General features: G+C 38.7%; 1 protein-coding gene across 1 annotated transcript in view; it reads left to right on the top strand.

Annotated features, from left to right (window-relative positions):
• The window catches only part of ndufa10 (NADH:ubiquinone oxidoreductase subunit A10), a 38,290-nt gene extending 24,030 nt beyond the window's left edge, over positions 1-14,260 (top strand). Inside the window, exons 9-10 of the mRNA XM_088931280.1 lie at positions 2,450-2,558; positions 13,578-14,260. Coding sequence (XP_088787406.1) covers positions 2,450-2,558; positions 13,578-13,646 — 178 coding nt within the window. The 3' untranslated portion in view covers positions 13,647-14,260. The remainder of the gene's footprint in view (positions 1-2,449; positions 2,559-13,577) is intronic.
• Positions 14,261-15,053: the final 793 nt, after the last annotated feature.

The following is a 15,053-nucleotide window of genomic DNA, read 5'->3' as shown; positions in this document are numbered from 1 at the left end:
CTAAAAAGCTGTACACCACCTGCTATAAAGATACATATTGTAATACTTTCGGGCTCGGATAGGACGGACACAAGAACTCAGACTTGCGGAGTTAAATCTCAACAAAACAACAACAAATCTCAATATCTTGTACGAATTATTCGTAATACAAACCAAAAATAGCCAGGAAACTCTCTCAAATTCCTCCAATTATCATGATCCCGCCCCTTATGCAAAACAAAACCCTCCTCCCATCCCAGTTTATCCTCTTAGTTTATCCGGTTTATCCGGTATCACGTTAAAGACTTCGAAGCTTAAAATGTTTAGGGAGAAATGGAATACTGGTGTGTATTTTTTATTTAAAGTACCGAGACCAGCCATATACTGTATGTTTAAGTTCCAAAATTAATATCGTTTATGGCCTTCACACGCGTTACAGTATGCTCCTATTCTTTTTTTGCTCAGCTACTAAGATTTCCCTTCAGTGGTAAAATTCCATATAAATATTCAATGCTAAAACGGGCACAGTTAAAGACATTTACTGTAAATCTTTCTGCGACCAACCAACGGACCACGAGTGCCCCTGTCGGTCAACCAATCACATACCGCGGTATTTTGCGTCATCGCGCGTCATGATGCGCAACGCCGTAGCCAATTACCTCCGGTACGTGTCTGTACCGTGCACTTTGAATGGCTGCATCTCTAAGTGGACACTTATCCAACTAAGCAATTTCATTTTTAATTTTCTATAAATTCCTAGAATATTTTTCCCTTGGATATTGTGGTGTAGTATGTATAGATTAATGAAAATGTATAACAGCATTTGTACTCATCGGATCATCAAGGGACATTTATATGCAATAAACTAATATTTGCACATCACCAAGTTACCAAAAAATGGTCTTCACTGTGAATTTTAATACTAATTATTGATTAAAATTAAAAATAAAACATGTTTACAAAGAAAGAGGGTTACAATAATACTAACAGCTATATAAATACATACATTTAGATCCTTAAATTAAATGGTTATTAATTTCTTTAGATAAGCATTTCCATATTATATTCCCTATTTAGTGGATTCTAAAAGGTATGAGGTTTTTTACTGTGATAATGAGCACAAGTATTCATAGAAAAGGTTAAAACATGGAAAACAGAAATTAAACAGAGGTCTGGAACATCCTGTCTCAAAAATAGACGTTTAATAAATTGAAGTTTGGGAAAACAGTGACAAATCACCCCGAACGAAATACAATTTTAAAATACAAGCAGTTTGAAATTATTAGTTGTTATTAATAAATCACTGAACGTGTTGTGATATTGATAATTTAAGCTATAGCTGAAAAGGGCAGGCAAAAAGTTTCCAAGTAATCGCGGGTGAATGAGTCGAATTGATGCAGATGTTTACAAAGAAAGTGTACTACCAATTATATTGTTATTATTTCTTTAGATACGTGATTCCATATTATATTCCCTATTAATCAAATTCTAAAAAAATAACGCGTTTCTGTTACTGTGATAATGATCGAAAGTATTCAAAGAAAAGGTTAAACATTATAACTTTTTATGAAGTATATAAACTTAATATGGTCAGAAGGAGCATGTAAAAACTTTTCCAAAATAACCACAGTATGCAACCGAATGAAAGACTTTGATGCTTAAAATGTTTATGAAGAAAGTGGAATACTGGTGTATATTTCTTAAACTACCAATACCAGCCACATACAGTTTACATAATATGTTTATATTCCTAAATTAACATAGTTTATGACCTTAAGACATGTTATACTCTTCTTTTTATGCTCAGCTCCTAAAATTTCCCTTTAGTTGTAAAATTCCATATTAATATTCAATATTAAGCGGATTTAAACATGCATCTCTCAATAAGAGATTAAAAAGCAATCGTTTCACTAACAACCAATGCACCACGAGTGCCGCCTGTCGGTCATTTTGGCTAGCCAATCATGTACTGCGGTATAACAAGCTAAACTGTAGATAATTTCGTGCAGTATGAGGTTTTATTTTGAATGGCTGCATCTGTATGTTACTATAACGTGAGATTTCTCAACGTGGTAGCAAGATGGGCTGGCAGTACACATGATGCCTGAATTTTTGACAGCAGTCATCTGAAATCAAATTTTGAGGAAGGATTGTATTGTGGAGTTCTCGTTGGTGACCGTAGTTATCCTTTAGGAAGGTATCTTCTGACACCTGTGCACAATCCTACAACATTACAAGAGCTGCGCGATAACAGGAGTCATAAAAACACAAGAAGCCACATTGAACAAGCTTTTGGAATTTTAAAACTATGCTTTGCTTGTTTGTCATTTGGTTTGCGTACCAGTCCATCAAGAGCCAGCACCATCACCGTGGCTTGTGCATCTGCTAAAGGTTAAAAATTGTATGTTGGCGCTGGCACTTGTTTATTGCTATTGCGGCTTTATTTTTATCATCTGCTGTTCTCATTAAGGGTTGAAGACAAACAAAAAGTTGCAGACCTTACCATCATCCCCAGGTACCTGCCAGAAGTGACCATTGGAGGACATGAATATGATGAAATCTATTATGCTTACAGATCGGTAAGGAAAAAAAAGTTTTGATACTGCCTAAATTCATTTAATTTATTCAGTCTGTTTTTTTTACCCGATTTCTTTCAGTATCTTAATCATTTTTTCCTTTTCTACTTAATCTAAGATTACATTTAAGATCAATTCAATTCCAGTTGCCATTTTTCTTTGAAATTGTCAGAAATTGGTATCTGTCTGAATGGAGCTTTCTAGGGAGATATAGTTAGCTTCTGAAAACAAAAGATCAGTTATGGTTATTAGAAATACTAGAGGGGTGACAAATAAGAGGAGGGTATCTGGCTCACTGCTAATAGCCTTATGATCCCCATCAAGATGTTTATTAAGCAACATGAGAACAAAACAAAAAAAAAGAAAACTGTAAGGAATTTGAAGGCTTCCAAAAGCATTCAATTTTAATGAAATACTATAGTAAACTAATGTCGTTATGGAACACATGCAGCAAGGAAATAATGTATAAAGATTTGTGTCTTCACTAATCTTCAAAATGTGATACATTAGCAAATATCTGTTGCAATATATTATAGTAAAGCAGTGTGGCATTTAGGTTTCTTTATTATTGGTAGTGACAATTGGTAAGTATTATGCCAGGGATAATACCTTATTATTAATATTAATCAGTAACAAAGTGTAAATACAGTAGCGCAAATTACAGTTGACAGTCAGGTGGCTATATTGGTATAGGAGCATTGTTCTTTATTATTGTATTTGCATCTTTCCTGTTGGGTTTGACTGTAATTACCTAGTTTTTAAATACTACCAGACAAGATTGGTCTCTTCAGGCTTGGTTCTCTTGGAAAATACCCAAGGATACAAGCATTAGATGTCTACGTTAGGGCATAAGATCAGCAAGGACATGATTTTGGCATTACTGTGTGCAAATGCTGACGACTTATACAGATCCCATAGTTGTCCTCAAGTCACAGAAACCGAGGGTTCTCAATGATTCTATTAGTCTTATCCTCCACAAAAGCTTGATTTACTTCTGACATATTTTGATCCCCAAAAAAACGTTTATGCGAGAAAAAAATATCTAATTGGTACATTTAACGCAATACCAGACACCCCTTTCCCTATTAGTTATGTAAATCAAGAGTATACTGTACATAATTACATTCCTATCCTAAAAGACAAGTAAATATTCTTTTACTGTCTTGAACCAAACTTTATCAAACATGTTTGGAATGTTGTTTTAAATCTTGAAAATATAATGTGAATTTAGAAGTTCATACTCAAATACTCCAGGCAAGACATTTCTGTTTATTCCTAAGGCAAAATTCAATATCTGTACAATGCTTACCAAAGGTACTCTCTACCTGTTTTTTTTCCCATGTATAAATAGTAAAACTTGGAATTCAGGGCATTATTTTTAAAGTAATTGACTATTTTAAAAACAATATCCATGAATTCATGTAACGTTTTGCGACATTGTTTTTATTGCTCGCCATTCATATGGTCATCTAGGTCACATAATTTCTGTTTTTTCTCCAGCACACACAAACCAGATTTCTGCTGCCCATAGCTGGACCACTGCCCAGCCCTACTGTATTACTGGCAATTGCAACCTGCAGGCACTACCCAAAGTCTGCGATCACTAGGCTCCCCCCGAGCAATACACTCAGCATTATTATACTACATTGAACATTTTGGTTATTTTTTGCTCACTATGTACTTATGCTTATACAGTCATCAATTTCTTTAAGATCAGTGTTTCTGATTTTCAGTGTTTTGAAGAAAGATATAAGATGAGAAAAAGGGGTTAACTGATTTCTTTCTGTAACACAAGACATTCCATGCATAGGCACCTTTACGTTATGGCAGGGATGGGAGTTAACTGATATGAAATTCCAAGTGCAAGATAAAGACCCCCCTAACTAAGGAAAGATAAAACCAACCATTAATAGTGTTGCTGTGAAAAGCATTGTAGGGATGTCAATAGCAAGTTTATTATTACATATATTAAATTATTAAATGAAATAGGGGTAATCCCTTTTATTATTTAAAAAGATTGTTAGCTAGTAGAGATGTAGTAGCAGAACTGCAGTATTGAAAGCACACAGGTTTCTTGCATTTCATAATTAATAGGTGCGTGCTGGTCAGAGAGAGGGTGTAGCATTTTCTAACACCCCACATTTTTTACTTCCTGTAAAAGAAGTTTACTTTTCCCTTTTTTTCAGGGGGAGAGGGGGAAGAAAGTGAGTGTGTGTAGGAGGAGGTTAAAGAACAGTTCCAGCAGCATGTTGCAAGAGAGCAGAATGCTGTATTGTATACTGTAATAATACTGTGGTAGTGTAATTTTATTTTATTATTACAGTAATGTAATAATCATCATAGCAGTTATAAATAAGAATGAACCATTCCAACTTATGCAAATTACTTTATAATTTTTATGTAATGTAACCTTCTGTAAAAGGGGGAGTACCTATATGTTTCCGATAACACAATGTAACGTGTGTTTCTCTGCAAACGTAGTTCGGTGTGTGAATATTCAGTATCTTGTTTTTGTTCCCATCCACTCAAAATTTAAGTCGTGTTTCAAGATTGTCTATATCAGTGGTTCTCAAACTATAGTACACGTACCACTCGTACTACGATACAGCGTGTGCTAATACTTGAGTGGACACAGGAGCTACTATGTAATTCTATACCATAGTTTAGGAATGCGTGCTACGAACGTAAGTGACCAATTGTATTTAAAAAAAGTTATGTCCAGCAAATAGGTAGGAGAATGTGCGTGATTTAGGAACACCGCCAATCTTGTAAGCACAGAAAAGCACAGAAATGTGTGCTACGAACGCTGGTAATCTTGTGAGCATAGGAAAGCGTGATAGATAACAGAAAAATATTTAAGAACTGTTCTAGGTTAATTTGAAAAAAATACACAGAGCGTCTCTGTGTTTCACTCCCATTCGCATGAAATAAAAACTTCTTTTAACTTCTGAGACGGACTCCTGAAACAGAAACGGGAAAATGCAAGCTTGTGGATTGCTAAAGCAGGTAAGCCCCACACTATTTTTGAAGAACCTTATTTACCGTTGGCAAAAGAGCTGACATGTATTATGTGTGGAGAAAAAGCTGCTAAACAGCTTGACCTGCTGCCCCCTCTGAAAGACAGTCACTCATAGAATTATTGAAATGACAGATGATATCAAACATAATTAATAATAATAATTGCTTACACTTATATAGCGCTTTTCTGGACACTCCACTCAAAGAGCTTTACAGGTAATGGGGACTCCATCCACCACCACCAATGTGCAGCACCCATCTGGATGTACGCTGATAGAGCGTGTTAAGATAAGGAGATGCTTTTCACTGCAATTAGATGAGTCTGTAGTCAATTTGGCCAATTTGCTTGTTTACGTTAGATACGAGTTTGAGGGTACGTCCCATGAGGCCTTTCTGTTCTGTAAGCTGCTACCAACAGAAACTACAGGAGAGCACATATTTCAGCTTCTGAATGAATTTATCGAAGAGAATGGCATCGACTGTGTCGAAGAAAACTCAGTCTTCACTCAGGTTAGGAGATTGTCAAACAGAGATCTTTAATACAATCAGCTGAAGGGGAGCATATCACAGAGAAAGGGTTTCCCCTAGCACTCAAGACATGCTCCCTGTACTGAAGTTATAATTTCCTTTTTATACATTAAAAGTAGGCAAGACTAACATATCAAAGGAACATACAGGGAAAGGGGCAGTGTCAAAAGTCAAACAAACAGGACAGGAAGATGCCATTTGGCATCCTACACTCTGTTTCATTTCTCTCTGGTTGAATGGGTGTGAGGAATCACAGGCTTTAGTTTGCACCTAAGACAGTGGTCTTAGGTGCGAACAGAAAACCTTTCCCGCGCATAGTCACTGGCCTTTTGACTCGGTCTTCCACAACTGGATAAAATGCGTCTGAGTTTGTACAGACGGTGCTAGAGCAATGACAAGCCGACACAGCGGTGTAGTTGCACAAATTAGAGAGGTTGCTCCAGAAATGAATGGATGCATTGCAACATCCACCACGAGACCTTTGCCATCAAGAAAATGCCTGACAATTTAAAATCTGTTAAGACTCTGTTGTGAATTGTATCAAGGCTCGAAAAATGAATTAACATCTGCTTTGCTCGACTAAACAGGCTCACCCCTCTCACTGAAATGGTGCTTTTTTATTGTTTATTAATCTTTGTTGTTCCTGTTTTTTTTCTGTAAAGCGCTTTGAGAAGCCACCTTTAAAGGCGCTATATCAAATAAAGTTTACTATTAGAATATTTATTATATGTGTATGTGAGTGTGTGCATGCATGCGCACTCATGTTGGTCATTGAGAATTTCTGGGGTTCCTATGAGAAGATGACTTGTAGGTGGTTCTTGGTTCTGGATCAGGGGTGGTACTTGGTCCAAAAAGTTTGAGAACCACTGGTCTATATAGTTGAAACAGCATTTAAGTCCTCAGCCATCGCCACATCCTTTGATCTCTCTGTTACAATCTCAGTTTTTGCAAGACACACTAGCTGCTGAATTGCTAACCTTCCAATGTATACATTTTGTGTATTCAGTGTTTTGATTTAGTAATACATGGGTGCAGACCTGGTAGGAATGAATGCAAGATTGATAGACCATGATTGTTGTGGTTTTTGAAAAACAGTTGTTATGACCGATGTCCTGTGGCATTATTTGGCCCACAGTTGCCCTGGGAAACCGGAACATTCTCACTAGGTCAAGAGGTTTTTCGGGTTTTCCCCTTTGAGCTGATCCATCCTAATTAATTAATCCTAGTTAATTAGGACTCCAGTTTTTCTTTTGTCCCTTTTACTATATAATGCCGAGGCACCTTTGTTGCAGGCCTTCGTTATCACTATTGCCACACTCACTCTGTGGTGGTAATGCCCTCATGCTCTCTGGTCCCCTCTGTTTTTGTGGACTGAATCTTAAGCAGCTGTTTCTAGGCACTTCATCCGCCCTGGAATCTTTGAACACTCTCTGCTGGCCCCCACTCTGTCAATCCTTAGACTTCACTTCAGGGGCAGCGTTTGTTGTCCAGTACCACAGGGTGCTTCATCAGTTGCCAGTGCTGCTGATACAGCCTGCACCACTGGTAAATGATCAGTGAGCACTACTCGGCAGTGAATCCTGGAACACTCTGCTGGCCCCCAGTCTCTGTCGATTCCGCGACTTCAGTTCAAGGGCAGCATCCTTCGTCCAGCATCCACAGGCTTTGCCAGATTTTGTCTCTCCACAGAGCTGCTCCTCAAGTTTTTGCCCTGCAGCACTGCCCCTGAAGTCTTCACCCAGCACTGCACTCCAGTTTGAGTCTTTGTCTTCCAGCACTGTTACTTCAGTCTTCATCTTGCACCACACTTCAGTTCCAGTCTTTATTCTGCACCTTGCACCTCTGCTTCTCTGGTCTTCTTCCTGCAGTGCTGCCTCATCAGTCTTCATCCTTTTGTGGCAGCTCCAAGCCTTCTCTATCTTGGACTTTTCTCTGCTGGCCCCTTTTTTTGCTTCCCTCGACCAAAGCAGTCCGATTCCTGTGCTGTCAATCCGCCCTGAATGCTGGTCCCACTTCCCTCCTGACTTCCTGGCTCTTGAGGAAGCCTTCAATGTCCACCATGTTAAAGATCTTCCTTACTTTATTCTTTTTAGCACCCTCTTTCCAGGGTTGCCTTTGTCACTTTGTCACACTGTCTTCAATTTTTCTTTCCACTTCCCAGCCACCTTCCAGTGCCCCAGGGATCTTTTCTTTCCTGGACTCCCGTGCTCTCCGGCTTTAACCATGAGCCCTGCCCATGGCTGTGTTGTGCCATGGCTCCAGCAGCTGAGAGAGTACCTGAGCATGAGCATGACCCGTCTTCAACAGACATCTCCCCTAGTTTGGCCCACAGGGCAACTGGATATCAACCGCACCCGGGCGCTTCCTTTGTGGAAATGTTTCTTAGGAGACTTGCCTGGCCTTGGCTTGGGATGAGACCCTCTGTTAAGGGTGTGCGCTTAGAATTGACCAGCTCTCAGGCACTATGCCTTTGACGAAGTTCCCTGCCCGGCCATTGTTGGTTAGACCTCTCCATTCAGTGAAGCCTCGCAGGTGTAGCACAGTTGTGGATCTCCCTGTCCAGCACGTCCCTGTCCAGCCCATCAGTCTGTCAGTCTATTGGAATGCACCCCAGACTATGCAGATAGCGTGTCCTCCGGAATTTGCAACACCCTTCCTCAAGACCATAGCAGTCTGCTCCGAAACCGAGAAAGCAACACTCCAAATCCTCAAGTTCTCTGACTTCGATGAGCAGTCTCTGGTGCTTAGTCCTGACAGCCTTTGTCATCCCTGCCTGGGATGCAGCGAGCCCACGTCTTTCCAGACTTTTGTATCCTAGCCCCTTGTCTTTTCTTCCTGATTGGTAGGGACTATCGAAGCTCTGCTAGCCAATATTTCACTATTCTCTTTTCACTCTTGTGTTTCTTTCCTTTCTGTGTCCTGTCAGTCTGCCTGTCTGCACCACTGGCTATTTTAGTGGGCTGTACACCAACACAGTGCAACCTCCATCCTTCGGAAACCCGGCAGTTGGAATGGAAAGTGGCGATATACACAAATGGTTGATCAGTCACTAAAGAATTACAGGAGATACTAATAACACATACTAGTAAATATTTTTTTTTATGAATCGATCTGTATCAGTCATATACTTGTTTGAAATAATACCTTAATACTTGAATTTAAGTTGCATTTCTGATTAAGTTTTAAAAATTCAACAGAAAGGAATAGTTGGATCCATGTCAGATCTTTGTCAGATCTGGCTCTGCCAAAAGCAAGAACAGGGAAGGATTGGTTAGTGGAACAATAAAAGTTAGATCTCAAGACTTTAGAATCGGGTGGTGAGTTCATGATAGGGAGGTTAAATTGTGAGAAACAGTCTTCTCACCAGTATGTTGTAGCGGCTATGCTGACTTTTCGTTGCTATTCTGTGGTGTAAACAAATGTCGAACTGTTATTTCTGTGACGGGAAATTACAATGGTCATCTTATCACAAAATTTATTTTGTCACTGATGAGGTCTTGGGCAGAATTCTGGTTTACATATGGCCTCTTGGTCCAGCAGTTATTTTTGGTTTCTTATGTTTGGTTAATTTTATTTGCTACTGTGGTTTGATCAAAGTCATGTCATTCGTTACCAGGGTCTCGGAGGGTATTGTAACTGCTTATGGAGCAACATTTAAGTGACATTGTCACAGGTATTCATCGGTTGTGACATCATCAGGTGTATTAGACATTCTTATATTACATTTTTCTCATTGATGGATCACTCTGGCCGTGTCAGTGGATTTATGACAAGGTTTAAATGTGCATCCATCTTGGAGCTGCTGACCTGAGAGTGGCCCATCATGCTCTGTGCTTTTTGACTATAGCCCAGCTAATCAGCCTCTTAATATATAACACAATATATTTGGTATTTTTCTTTTATATTTTTCATTGTATTTTTAAGAGTTCAATATAACTGCCTTTTCACTGGTAATTTAAATGCATTTTTCTTTAGACTTGTGCTTAGATTAAGATTGCATCTTTAAATTTGATATGGCAGTTCAGATTATTATTCTGAAAGAAAAAAAACAAATGAAAGTGCATTTGATACTCCATTAGAAATCATAATCTGATTTTATATTTTAAGTGTTTTAACAGCAACATGTTAGCACTGTTTTCCTTTATGCTAATTTTATGTTAAAATTCCCTTTGTAATGCTGTTGAAAATGTAAGCAGAATTTAAAATGTAAGGCAGGTTTCTCAAAATTTTGCATTAGTTTTGACAATTAGCAGATGTATTATAAATATATGCATAAAGACTCTGCACTTTTTGTGATGCCATGAAGGATGGCTCTCAATCCAAGCACAGACCTCTCACGAATCTTAAAGTTAAACAGTGGTTTATTGACTGCAACTTAGTGGATAATGGCTCTGGCACAGTAGATGGGTGGGCGTTGTACTTTTTGAGGCGGCCTAGCATGTAGCGAGTGGGACACTCTCCTTTACCGTGGCTATGTAGGTGTACCAGAAGACTGCATGGTACATTTATGGCTGAGGGAAAAGAGGTGTGAATTTGTGTGTGTTTGTGTATGTGCGTGCCCTTTGATGGACTGGTGCCCTGGTCATGTCCAGGGTGTATCCTGCCTTTTGCCTGTTGCTTGCCAGGATAGCAGGATGGGCTCAGGCCCTCTGCAACCCTGTATGGGATAAAGCAATTCATACATGGATGAATTCCAATTATATCATTTTAATTATTATTTTAATTGCCTTATGTTAATATACCTTAATTTTGTGGCTTCTGTCTCTTGCATTTTATTTCTAATGTTCTTACCATTTAACAGCACTTAATTACCTAGTTCTTTTAGGGCTTATTTTTCCCCTGGGTTTTCCTTTTGACTTAACTCCTGTAACGTTGCCATAGCCAAAATGTAAATGTAGTGGCTCTCTGAAGGCACCAGTTCTGTAGGGTTTGGGCATTTACTGTGACAATTATTAATTGTAGCAGTAAATCACAAAGTTAATTCTTTTGATGGCTTTAGAATCCAACCATGCGACATAACTCAAACAACGCACACACACAGGTACTAATACACGAGGATACATTTATTAATACATAGAATATGCATATAAACCTAACAGATCTTATCGAGAGGGTTATCAGAATACAAAAGGTATATATTCAATCAGTTACGAAGAGTTACACATATCAAGAGGACATACGTTCAGTATATCATTCATTAAGACCGTTTCGTAAATGAACTTAGTTATAACTTCTACATTAGATACTCAAAACAAGTACATAACTCTTAGGAATTAAATTGATATCAACTGGTTGGGATAACAATTGAATTCTCGAGCTGTAATGCATTGAAGTTGAATACTCATCCAATTTCTGGGGATTCATATCTCCTGCAGGCACAAACAATCAGCTGCAGGCTTGTTGCTGTCCAATCCGCGCTCTCTGGCTCCGTGCCAGGCTGTGCTGTGCGGCTTGCGACGGTGCGCTGCTGATGCTCACTGACCGGCTAGTTAGTGTTGGCTTTAACTAGCAAAGTTTGTGCACAGGAGAAAAGTTACTGTGGGTCCCAGCAGGTCAGGAAGAGGACCGGGTCGTTCCTGATGAAGCGCTAGTTCTGAATAGTGATTCAGCTGTCCACAGTTCCGACCTGTTCACGAGGCTTGCTGCTGATGCTAACCTTGGGTGGATCCTCTGGTTACTCTCTGGCAACCTCCGCTCTAGACTCTTAGAACAAAGCAAAGTTCTGGCACTCGGACACACTGGCCGTTCCGTGGTTGTCCGGGCTGAGTCTCAGGAAGGTCATGAGGCGCGCTGCGAGAATGTCCTGCCCTTGGGAGCCTTCTGCTCCTGGGCCGTCCTGCCCTGGAATTCTCCTTTGAATTCCCTTTAGAAAAGTCTCAGAAGTCCACTCCTGAATCTTACTGAATCTCTCAGGCTCTCTGTGTTGCCTGTTTTTACCTGGAGGAACTTCAGCTCGTTGATTGGCTGAAAGTTCCATGGGCATCAGAGTCCCACGTGGGTTACTCGGCCCTACCAGTCCCTGATTGGTTGATCAAGGTGAGATATGAGTCACTTACTCCTGACACTTAGGAATGCAGTCCAGATGTCCATCTGGCACTCCCTAGACAGATAGGCGCCAATGGATGACCATTGATCATGATAGCCAGGCTTAGCTAAGTGCATCCCCCTTTGGGAGCTGTCCTAGGAAACCTTATCAAAGGAAACCTTAAATCAGCCTGCATGAATAGTTTCTCTGTGGCTGCACCACAGAGATGGAGAGAGATGAGGCCTAATTTGGGAAAGCTCAGAAACACTTAATTCTTTCTTATTAATAAGCCTCGCCGCTACACTCCCTATCTTCCTTCCCAGTTTTTTTTGTGAATTCCTGTTTAGTGATGACCCATTCTCACCTCATTTAAATTTAATTAATTAAGATTTAGGTGATTAATCTTTCACTGAGCATAGTTACATAGGTGTCCTGATCATTAACTCATCCAACCATTACTAACACACCTGTCTTCAGTCAACAATCCATTTAGACATTCATGTCAGTGACTATAAGAATAACCCCAAAATGACCATTCAATTCTGTGCTATGATTGTATAACTATAACACCATACATTACAGTGTTGCACTGTATTTTAAAATGAGCCACTTGGGCTTAAAATTAATCAAGGCTTAGTAAGCTTTAAATGGCAAATTAGTTAGGAGTTTAATTAAAGTTTAATAGGCAAGTCGCTTTGGCAATTTGACTGTCTATGCCTGTAACATTAGATGGTGCACTGAATGAAGACACTGTTGTTAGTTACACAACTTCAGTTTTGATTATTTTGTAGAAATGTATTGATATCACATAACTTGGTGAATGATTAGTTGACATCCTCTTTGGCATTGTAATATGAGTGTTCGCAGTCACCATTCATTCAGACTCCTCATCCTCCACCTGTGCCAAAGTCCACAATGGCATTGGACTGAGGAAGAGAGCCATAAAGCAATGTTTAAACTTCCTTTGAAATTCCTGGAGGACAGGAATTTAACTGTGGCTAGTCAGTATCGAAGATCTGGTCAGGTGAACTCCTCCCATCTATAGCTACGGAGGCTGTAATGCCATTTGAAAGCAGTCAAGCAAATCATGAGTTGAACTATGAAGTTCTGTTAGGTCTTTGCCACCTTTTTCACTCTCAAGACACTTGGAGATCAAGTATTCTTCTGAATTAATATGTGATTCACTGGAATGTGCTTCTGTTATAATATTGAGATCCAACCTAATTACAATGATAAATAATAATAGATAAATATATGTAGAAAATGCATAGTAACAATTGTGTGCATAGCAGATTACCTAAGTTTATCCATACTGACACTGTCCTGTCTTTAACGTATACAGTAAATGTAAATCTGTCTTCCTATGTTCAGTGGATCATGTGAATTTGAGATTTCTTATATACTGCTTATTTTACAAATTATTTTTTTGTTGTTGTTCTTTTTATGTCCAGCTCCCTGGGAAGAAGTATGCAGCGGGATACAATGAGGATGCAGGAGACAAACATATCTGGTTAAAGTAAACAATGTGGAAAATAGTAGGAAGATGGCTACAGAACAAGACAAATAATTCAGGAATTGATATCTTAAGAAGGAACTTTAAACAAAACCTGTTTTTGTAAAATGTCAATGATTTTGTTAATGCATTTCATACATTTTTATTTTCCTTGAAACATGCTTGGGTGGAACTGGTCATTTTCATTCTTGAACATGATTGTTCGTCTGGTTAGGATTATTGTATGTAGTCAAATCTGCCAGTACCCTTTTAAAGATAGAAGACTCAGAAACTATTTAAATCTTCTGCTAAAATAATATAAGTATAACTGACACGTAGCCTTAACATTATAATCTGAAAGGAAGCTTTTATATTCATGAATATTTGAGTTAACAGAATTTTACTGGTTCAATATTCCACCATTTTGAAATATGCATTTGTTTTAAAGCTATTGTTCATTTTGAATTGTATAGTACAAGGAATACAGAATCAAAGCAGTTTTGTATTAAAAAATATCACATAATTACATTGTGATGGCAAATGCATGACAGTGGTACATGTCTTGACAACTCTGTGTGATTTGGTTTGTTCTGTGGATATTGACTGTAATAGGTCTTATTAAACTTATTAATGATTACAAAATATACAAGTCTCCTAAGTGAAAAGCTTTTGAATATCTTACTCCTTATACGTGCCTGTTTCTTACCTAGAGAGGAATGTATCAAAAGCAAAAGAAATGATTGTTGATTTTAAAAAACAAAGTAATATCATTCCCACAACAATCTGTGGAGTATGTTGGTACTGTATAGTCCACAGTAACAAATATTTGGGCACTGTTTCCAGCAGTACTTATATGGTCTGAGAAAACTGAGTTACTTTGGAGTCCAAAAAATAATTATTTCAACATTCTATTCTATATCTTTTATTGAAAGTATTATAGCTTTGTTTTCTGTAGTTGACTTTACACAGCCAAAAAGACAAAAACCTCAGCTCTAAAATCATTGGTGAGCCTTTAAAGGGGAACTGCAAAGCTATTTTTATATAATAATTAAAATTTAATAATTGCTTACACTTATATAGCGCTTTTCTAGACACTCCACTCAAAGCGCTTTACAGGTAATGGAGACTCCCTTCCACCACCACCAATGTGCAGCATCAACCTGGATGATGTGACAAAAGCCATAATGTGCCAGAACGCTCACCACACATCAGCTATCAATGGGGAGGAGAGCAGAGTAATGAAGCCAATTCATAGATAGGGATTATTAGGAGGCCAAGATCGGTAATGGTCAATTGGAAATTTGGCCTGGAAGCCAGGGTTACACCCCTACTCTCTCTTTCTCTTTTAGAGAAACACCCTGGGATTTTTAATGACCACAGAGAGTCAGGACCTCAGTTTTACATCTTATCCGAAGGATGGCACCTGTTTACGGTA

Source organism: Atractosteus spatula, chromosome 13, assembly GCF_055471065.1.
Source record: "Atractosteus spatula isolate fAtrSpa1 chromosome 13, fAtrSpa1.hap1, whole genome shotgun sequence".
Lineage (NCBI taxonomy): Eukaryota > Metazoa > Chordata > Actinopteri > Semionotiformes > Lepisosteidae > Atractosteus > Atractosteus spatula.
The sequence above is the reverse complement of the archived record's forward strand: the minus strand, read 5'-3'. Positions and strand labels throughout refer to the sequence as shown.